The sequence below is a fragment of the Henckelia pumila genome, chromosome 3 (assembly GCF_033568475.1).
Source record: "Henckelia pumila isolate YLH828 chromosome 3, ASM3356847v2, whole genome shotgun sequence".
Taxonomy (NCBI): Eukaryota; Viridiplantae; Streptophyta; class Magnoliopsida; order Lamiales; family Gesneriaceae; genus Henckelia; species Henckelia pumila.
The window spans coordinates 202,608,154-202,617,920 of NC_133122.1; the positions used below are offsets into that span (position 1 = coordinate 202,608,154).

A 9,767-nucleotide genomic window follows, 5' to 3' on the forward strand; every position below is an offset into this window, starting at 1 on the left:
GAGTCTTCTGAAGAGTTTTAGATTAAGATTTTAACTGGTATTTATTTGATTTGGTTGTATTTAAGATTTAATTATCTTGGGGTTGTATATATTTTATAGTTTCCGCTGTCATTTCTCTTATTATGTTTAATTAAGTTAAATGCATGCTTAAGCTTCTGATTAGTAGGTGATCACGGCACGAGTCACTACAACAGCTATCCTTGGAGCCATCAAGGCCAAGACGTTGAAGTGCTAGTGAATCCTTGGTTAATCGATCTTAACCAAGAAGGGGAGACGTAGACGATTTATCGTCAAACTTCCATAAGCATATCCTATCTCATTTATTGCTTTATTTACTTTACGCATTTATTTACCGCATTTATTTTTGATTGCTTTAAGTCTTCCGCTTGAGTATTTGCATTATCGCTTTAAATTGCTAAAGTTGTCAATAGAACCTAAATCCCCCCCCCCCCCCATTAGGTTCTAACAAGTTCACAAAATTCTATCTTGCAAACCTATAGAAGGCAGTACAGGGGATCTTCGAAAATAGCAATGATGAGAATGGTGGCATTAGCAGAATCTATGTACCAGGTGTGGACGGCACATAACAGAGCAACGTTCAAGGACATTAGCCCAGTAATAGATGAAATGTTTTTTAGAGTCAATATTTTAGTATTTAGTTGTATTCCTTATGTACCTCAAATAGACTATGATTGATTGTATTACTGTCTCATTGAGGATGTTGTCTATTTGAGCTTGTGTATCTCCTGGGGATGCCTAGTATATCTTGTATTTTTACCCTATTTTAATGAAGCTATTTTCATTAAAAAAAAAAATAAGAAGTATCATAAACAAGTGAAAGTAATCAATTGAACTAAGTATTTAACTTACAGTACCAAACGAGGAAAAATTAGCTATGTGATTTACACATCAGAAGGACTTGAAAATTTTTCTAAAAATTCTTGAACATATGATAGGAAGTGTACCAAATTTGGTGTAGAAATACCAAGAGGTGAGAAAATGAAAAAAATCCTCTAAGTTTGGGAAAAATTGCAAATTTTCACAAAATCGATGATATCTCTCTCTAAACAATGGAATTTTGGGTTCGTTTTTGCCGCTACTACAATGGAATCTTTAAATTTTGATGCGTATCGAAAAGACGTTTCCGTCGATATATTACAATAGGCCAAATTCCTCCTCGATCAAAAGTTATGGCCATTTGAAGTTTGCGCGACAAACACATCATCTTCATATTCTTAGGTCACTGAACCCCCAAACTGATCCTACACTGGTTCTCAACTGATTCTATCAACCGATCTATACTCAACTGGTCAACTAAACTTGTAAGACCCGAAAATATTTAATAATTAATTATGGGATTTGAGATTTAAATTCCGAATATGAAAAAATATTAATTTTAGAATTTACGGAATTAGAGATTTAATTTTCGGGTCGAAAATATTTAATTTGAGGATTTTCGAATTTTACAATTTTAATATCCGTAATTCTTAAATTAAAAGAATAAACTATTTGAAGTGATTATTTATGGGATTTAAGATTTAAATTATGAGTTTGGATATGAAAAGAATTGAATTTGAGAATGAAATTCGGGCAGAGACCAATTTGCAAATAGTGAGAAATTCAAGGACTAAAATGCAATAAAGCGGAATTATTTAATTTCAATCCAAGAATATGTAATTTGGAATATTGAGATTTTAGAATCAAATTCTAATATTCTTAAATTATTTAGGATTGAAATTGAATTAAATCGCTTGTCTGGGGACTGATTTGCAATTATGTCATAGTTGAGGGACCAAACTGCAAATAGGTCAATATATATCCAATTTTCACTCTTTTCTTAGCACTTCACGTGGGATTGAGCGGCAAAAAGGCAGAGAAGTCTGAAACCCAACTTCACGCCATTTTTATTTTTCTTAAAGCTTCGATAAAAATTAATCCTCCCGGTAGAATTTCCGATTGATCATATATTTGCGTTCACGGCTTCGAGTGCTATATTTTGACGTAAGTTTTAAGAGGTTCTACCATGTATGAATTTTATGATGTTGTTATAATTAAGATTTGATTGTTTAAACATGTTTTAGTATATACGACGATAACATATCTAAGACGGATCGAGAAAAGATCATCGTTTGAACATGTTTTTGATTTTTGAAATATTTTTCAAAATTCTGAATTTTTGGGGGCTGTTTTGTACGTGTATTGCTGCTGAATTGGTGATGAGGATTGGTTTAGATTATTGACAAGATGATGTTTATGCTTTTGGAATTTTAGGTTTCGATCCGTTACGCCGCCGGTTCGAGATTTTGAATTGATACACATTCTAAATGTTTAGAGATGATCTTCAAGTGTCTTGTATTATTGATGAATTGAATTTGAGATTGAGTCTAGAATGTAGACATGATGGTGTTCGAGTTGTTAGATTTATTGAATTCGAATTGTTGCGCCGTCGGTTTGAATTCCGATTGTATTATCAAGATTTGAACTGTATAAGCATGAAAGAGACATCGATTCAGATTGGAAATTGATGTTTAGCTATGCTATAATCTATTTCAGATTGAAATTGAAGATTATCAAAGTCGAATCGACGAGTTCGAATTCTAATGACTTGAAGTATTTGAAGTTGAATCAAGAACACCTTCAATTAGCAAAGATTGAAATGAGTAGAATCTAATGACAGGCTAGCTTGAAGTTAATCAGTATATGCAAGACTTTGAAATGACTCAAGATGTTTGAATCGAGATCAAAGGTATGAATAGACATTAGATAAGATGGGAAGAATAACTCGAGATTGATTTTGATTATCGAGTTTCCTAAAATCACATACTTAAATGTTTATGAGCTTTTATATGATTTAATTGATATTGTTGCCTTGAATGATTATTGAATTGTGTGTTCAAGATGTTTTACAGTATTTGTATGATTTAATGCATCAAGATTATGTTGCATTCATCTTGAACCCTACTTGAAAAGCATAGAGGACTGATTGGCCTAGATTGCGAAATGACGTTTGGAGGGCTATAGATGAGTGACATAGATTGTAGATTCACTTCCAGAGCTAGATGACTCACTATAGTTGCACCAAAGTCAGGGGAAATAAGATACTTGACGCCACCTCGATTGGGAGAGTCGGTGGTTGGTTTGAGATTTTATTTTTCGAGATCCCAAGAACTAAGATTTATTGTTATCAGATTTGATAGTCTATTCCTTGAAACATGCATTGTATTTATGCATTAACCTAGAGATTTCTATGATTTAGAATATGCGCTTATAAATGCTAGCATGTTATTATATATCATTCAAGATGTGAATGTGTTTATATGCTTGGCATGAGATTGCCATAGATGAATAGTTATGCTTGAACTTAAGAATCGATTATACTTCTATGATTTACATGTTATTACATGTTTTGTAAAGAATATTATGGCATATAGATTTGATATGCTTAAATGATGTATATGCATTTCGTTAATACTGAGAATTACTCTCACCTGAGTTATCTGGTTGTTGCTTTGTTTGTATGTATGCATTGCATCAGGTTTGGGCATGAGCGAGTCAGATTGGCTTGGATAGCTCATGGTTGAGAGATTTAGCACGTGTGAACTCGGGTTTAAGATGTAGATGTGTTATCAAACTTGTATTTTGAAATTAAGTATAGAATGTGGTTTTAATGTTAAACACTTGTATGAACTTAAATTATATAAAGATGTCGAAATGCATGTATAGATTATGTTTTGATGACACTCAATTCTTTTTCATGCATTTTTCATTACTTATACATGTTATGCATCAAAACCTAGAATAAGACAGTAAAAGAGCAGAAATTCAGAAGTCGGGCAGAGCTCAGCTCGCTCGAGCGCAGCTTGGTGCGCTCGAGCGAGCCAAGGTGGGTTTGCACCTGAGGGCTGTTCGCTCGAGCACGCGGGCATGCTCTCGAGCGAGTCGTGCTCAGGTCCAACTCCTTAAAAAAATATAATAAAATTTTTTTGTTGGTTATTCATTACTTTCTTGTCCGGACTTCATTAATATTATTTGCCCAATATCAATTGAGATTAGCACCTGAGATCCTCACAACAAGTGGTATCAGAGCGAAAAGTTCTTGGACTCAGATAAAAGTTGAGCGGGGTAAATTGAGTCGCATGCATTTATAGTATTGCATGATTATTCTTTACTTGAATTGAGAAATTTTATGCGACATGATTTATTTATTAAACACTGCTTGCTCTACTGATATGTGAATTACATGCTTATATGCTGAGAACCTAGAATAAGACAGCAAAAGAGCATAAATTCAAAAGCCGGGCAGAGCTCAGCTCGCTCGAGCGAGCCAAGGCGGGTTTACACCCGAGGGCTGCTCGCTCGAGCGCCCAGGCATGAGCTCGAGCGAGTCATGCTCGGGTCCAAATCCTTAAAAAAAATAAAATAAATTTTTTGGTTGGTTATTCATTACTTTCTTGTCCGGACTTCATTAATATTATTTGCCCAATATGAATTGAGATTACCACCCGAGGTCCCCACAACACTGCTCCCACACCATCAGTTTACCTGGTACTAAACTGATTGGATACCATCAGTTGACCTCGTATTACCAAACTGAATTTGTGTCTTTAGTTTACCTCTCGTAAACTGATCTTACGCCATCAGTTTACTTCTCGTAAACTGATCTTGCGATATCAGTTTACCTCACCTAAACTGATCTTTTGCCATCAGTTTATCTCACCTAAAATGCTCAAGTAATATCAGTTTAGTGGTTTAAAGTGTCACGCCTCAAAGTCGGGCTTAGTTGACATCAGCGTTATTTAACGTTTCCACGTCAAATAACAAGCCTCGGAATACAGATTTCCAAAAAATATCAGTCTTTCATTTATAAACTGAAGCTAAATTTTCTTTCATAAATTCGAGATAAATTGTCTTATACAATTGAAACATATTACGCAGCGGCTTATACATTGAAACTACAATAACATAGACTAATTATCTTCATTCATCAGCCCCAAAACTGGTCATGTTCTTCACTCTATAGCTCTTCTACATTTTTATCTGAGATGGTGGTTCAAGGTGGGTGAGTGATATGGGTGTCACTCAGTAAATGGGGGAATATTCCGCACACAAACATTTTCAGACTTATACATTCATACAGAACTGAACTGAACATTCTTATATTTTCAGAAAAACAAAATTTAGGACATGCACCGATTTAACTTATTGAATTTCGTGGCTTACTGGTACCATCCCATTATATGTTTATCCTCTCAAGGGTGAGGATTCAGAACACAACAGAAACAGAAACAAGAGTTATATATATTTCTACCACTAGTTCACAAGTATCACTGCAGTAACAAAAAGATCAGACAATTATCATGCATTTAAACTTGTTGGAATAGAATCTTATACATGTACTTTGCTTAAAAACCGAAATCCCTCTTAACGTAAAGTTGTTAAACAATTTCGGTTGCTCAACTGGTCTGCTCAACTGGATGCTCCTGCTACACTAAATTTCCTCACTCACTCTATAGGTGTATTGCTCAGAATTTCGTGTAACAAGCCTCAGAAATTTGAGTGATATTTATAGGCAAGATTATGACTGTTAGGCTGCTCATTTATTGTCCTTAATTTGCCATGATTCTAAGTAAATGCATCAGTTATACGAGTTTGAAGCTGCTTGATTTCAGTCTGGCTTACTAGACAGATCTTGGTCACTTGGTCAACTCATTTACCTCGACCTCAACTTTATTTACTTCAAATTCAGTTTACCAAGATTTCAGTCTATCTGAAGTTTAATCTAATGAAATTTGGGATTCTCACATAAAGTTAGTAATGTACATGTAACCTTGAGAACAAATATATCGTATGAGAGTTAAAACATTTAATTTTATTCCTTCCCATGCATTTAGAGCAACTTTACAACTCCAACACTCGAACAAAAACAGAAGAGGAAAATAAACAAATCTTGATACATGAATCAATGGTGGTAAGAAACGATTCAATATTAAATATTAAAAAAAAATTGAGCAATATATATTCACTGAATCTTAGAGACTTTCTGATGATGAGTAATATGATCAGAGTGATGAATGATTGGAAGAAATACGTGGGATGATCCCAACCTAGTTGCATTTACATAATCCTGGGGACAATGTGCTGGAATCCCCGCAGTAAAAAGCCCAATGACCCGAAACATACGAAGAAGTCCCCCTTCCGCAAACTCCGGTCCCCTTGTGAATGAAATAGAGAAGCTTCTTATCAGCTCCCACCATGCATTTCCAATTTTGGGAATCAACCATAGCAAAGAGAAGTAGTTCTTGTCGGGCTCTTCGGGGACAATCTGCATGCACAAATATTAATATATATTTTGTTACACGTACAGTTAATATATATATTAATTTTTATGTATATATGCATGCATGCTTCTAGCTAGCTAGCTAATTAAGAGGAAGGTAGGTAGGTAGGTAGAGAATCTTAGTACGTAATTATATACCTTAGCTTCATAGAAGCTGTTGTAATAGATGCATGTCCCAAAGTGCTTGAACAAGAGGGTTGAATCATCGTAAGGCAACCTCGGGACAACATCATAACTGTAAACGAATCTGTAGTAATTGATGCTGTATTTTTCTATAATTCTTTTCATGAATTCTCCGAATTTTTGGTCGCCGACTCTCGGCTGGCCGAAGGTGTAAACACCGTCAAGTCTTTCGAGCAAAAATGACTCCTCATGTAGAGCCAAGATGGCAGGGAACAACGCGGCCAACGCGCCACCCAAGCTGTGGCCTGTGACTATGAATTTGGCTTTATCGTTATTCTGCAGACGCTGTTTCAGCAGACTGCGGAGGGCATAGTAGGCGGTCTCCGGCTTGTTTGGCGGCTGCTGTTTTGGCCAGCCGAGGGTTTTATACATTCCTAGGGCTTTCATGAAACCACCATGGATTTTTCCGGCAGCCGGAAGCTCGTACCACGAGAGATCGATGTCGGACAACCACGCATCTGAGTCGAAGGGTTCTGTTCCTCTGAAAGCTACGACCATAATATCATTCTTTTCATCTTCTACCACAAATGCTTGTGTTGTGCCTTTTTCTTGATAATCTGCATGCATATATATATTTAGGCTAGTTGTGAGTTTTTACTACGACCATAATATATTTCTTGAAAATCATATTTTACCATTCCAGAAGTCGTAGAATCCCAGGAATGCCATCTGCATATATTAAAAAACGAAGATTAATTATTAGTTCGGTATTATATATTTTACAGTTTATGACCGACTTAATTATTTTCTTGATAATTTAATGGATCGATATTATAACCGAATTTTTTTTTTTTATATAGAAAAATGACATCTCTATAGTAAAACCTCTTTAAAGCAATACTCACTAAATTTACGATCAATATTCTATAATATTATTGCCTGCTGTAAACGAATAAATTAGTTAACAGAACAACAATTTTAAAAGAATTATTACTTATATTATTGATCCATGGAACAATTCATATAATAAAAACAAAGGAACAAATCAATTAATTCGACAAAATAATTAGATTTCATAAATTAAATTTTTAATATAAATATAGTGTCATGTACTTGTATTTCTTGGAAGTTAGATATATTATATATTTGAATAAGATCTCGTTCCGTTTTTTTCTTTCGCATCTAAAAATTCTATAATTTATATATGATCAAGTGATATATAATGAAACTTTGAAAAAAAAAAAAATTTGTGGGATGATAAAGCTTGCAAATTTATCAACTCATAACTAAACTTTGTCCATAGTTATTAAATAATATGGACCGTTGTATAAATAATATATAAGAATAATAATTAATAAATAATCATATTAATTCTTCCAGCTGTAAAACTATCATCTCCTTAATTTCTATCGAGAGGTTGGATCCTATCCCATGGATATTACCCCATGGAATAGATGGAAGTATGTGATTGGTGCAAATCATATGGGTCCCAACATGCAACCTCGGCTAACTTTCCTCTTTTGAAGCAATTAGGATTTACATTTACGTTGAATGATTATAATAGTTAAGAATTAATTAATTAAGGTACCTTCCAATGGTTCTCAACGATGGCTTGAGTATAATTTCTGTTTTCATAAGAAGCCTTGGAAGCCATGACAGAGAGAACAGCTTTGTATCTTGCATCTCCATGCTCCATCTTCGAATCCAACTCAACTCGCTTGTCGATGTGTCCGATAAAAGACAGGAAACTCGTTGATGTCTTGTCTGGCTGTACAACTTTGCCTGTACATATATTCACAAAAGCTCCATCCATTCATTATATTCAATTTTTTTTTTTTTTTTAGCTAGGTTGATTTAATCATATGCAAGTTGCCTGCCTGGAACATGCTAACTAGTATTTAATATTAGTAGGTGAGCGTATATATATATATATATAGATGCTACCCTGATGTGATCTGGACGGTCTAGATCACATCAACATATCAAATCACTTGATTTGCTGTTTGATTTACTCCGTTCAGATCAAGTCAAGACATCTACCATGAGGGTAGCATGTACTGATCCCTAATTTTATTTGTGTTTCGATTCTTAATTTGAACTCTATTTAAACATCTTTTTCTTATTCCTTTCCTTTTTTTTTTACAGACAATATTCGCGAATTTACATGATCACTAAATCAAGATGATTGATTCCTTTAGGTTTTAAAAGACTAACTTTGACTTTGATACAATGTTAAAAATAGATATGCTTAGAGTTGAATCACTGCTACGGATTATAGAGATGTATTAAGATTTTGAATATTGAAAAACATGGATATATAGTTTACATCCCAATATGTATTTACCATTTGGCTCCTTGGATGTGATTATCAATGATTAATATATGTAGATAACATAAGATTTATATATTATAACTTCGTTATTTTGTAAAACTTAAGCTAATTAAAATTTAAATGAAACAAAGACGTATAATCAATTAATGTTGGTTACCTTTGAAAGAATTGATGAGTAGTCCACGGAATCCGCCATTCCCCCGAAGCAAATTCAACCAATACTCAACTCCATCGCCAATCCTTGCCATGGGCTTAGACGCAGCCTGCAGAAATTTCTGTGCCATAACGGAAACAAAAATGATCCATCTACGCCCAAATGGCTCCCGCCGTACCCCTTCCGGACAGTCCACGAATTTCCTCTTCCCTACGTCGCTCGAAAACAATATTTTGGTCACATCTAGTACACCAGCTTCTTCTGGTTTAAGGAGCATGTAATCACAGGAAAATGACTTGTTGCATTCCTCTGAAGAAGCCATATTCTTTAATTTCCTTGTAAGCAAGTGTGTACGTGATGTAGAAGAATATATATATATATATATATATATATATAGGGATTATTTGAAGATCGAAGCAAGTTGCTGTGTATGCATATCTATATATATATTTACAGCTTAGCTTAGAATATATATACATGATTATAACAAGTTACAACATGGATTAAAATATTGTCAAATATTGTGTTCTCTAGAGGAAAATATTTTAAGCTAGGAAAGTGGATTTTTTTTAAAGACCAAAAGCAAGAGGTTCATGGTGGAAAAGGGTGAAGACATAGCGCGTACCCCACCTAATGAAACTTTAATTTTGGCAGGTCAGATGACTTCAGGTGTGGTGGAATCATATTCATTGGTTTGCTACAGCTCAGAAATTTACGATCGAGGATATATATATATATATATATATATATTATATTTTAATGTATGTCTTGCCATCACTAAAAAAACAGTTTTTGTGTTTTTTAACCTCATATTTTGCTTA

At 34.2% G+C, this 9,767-nt stretch overlaps 1 protein-coding gene across 1 annotated transcript; it reads right to left on the minus strand.

The window, feature by feature from the left end:
- Nucleotides 1–5,850: 5,850 nt before the first annotated feature.
- Nucleotides 5,851–9,377, minus strand: LOC140890626 (triacylglycerol lipase OBL1). The gene is made up of 5 exons (XM_073298543.1): nucleotides 8,950–9,377; nucleotides 8,049–8,242; nucleotides 7,156–7,189; nucleotides 6,476–7,077; nucleotides 5,851–6,322 (listed from the first exon to the last, which is right to left on the minus strand). The coding sequence occupies exons 1-5, from the start codon at nucleotides 9,266–9,268 to the stop codon at nucleotides 6,020–6,022; spliced, it is 1,452 nt and encodes a 483-aa protein (XP_073154644.1). The 5' UTR covers nucleotides 9,269–9,377; the 3' UTR covers nucleotides 5,851–6,019.
- Nucleotides 9,378–9,767: the final 390 nt, after the last annotated feature.

What these genes read in the sequence shown, in the direction of transcription:
- LOC140890626 (XM_073298543.1), bottom strand. Translation starts at nt 9,268, where the DNA reads ATGGCTTCTTCAGAGGAATGCAACAAGTCATTTTCCTGTGATTACATG. An exon ending in ACTCATCAATTCTTTCAAAG is followed by an intron (nt 8,243 to 8,949) that starts GTAACCAACATT and finishes ATATATGTACAG; the next exon opens with GCAAAGTTGTACAGCCAGAC. An exon ending in TCGTTGAGAACCATTGGAAG is followed by an intron (nt 7,190 to 8,048) that starts GTACCTTAATTA and finishes TAATATATGCAG; the next exon opens with ATGGCATTCCTGGGATTCTA.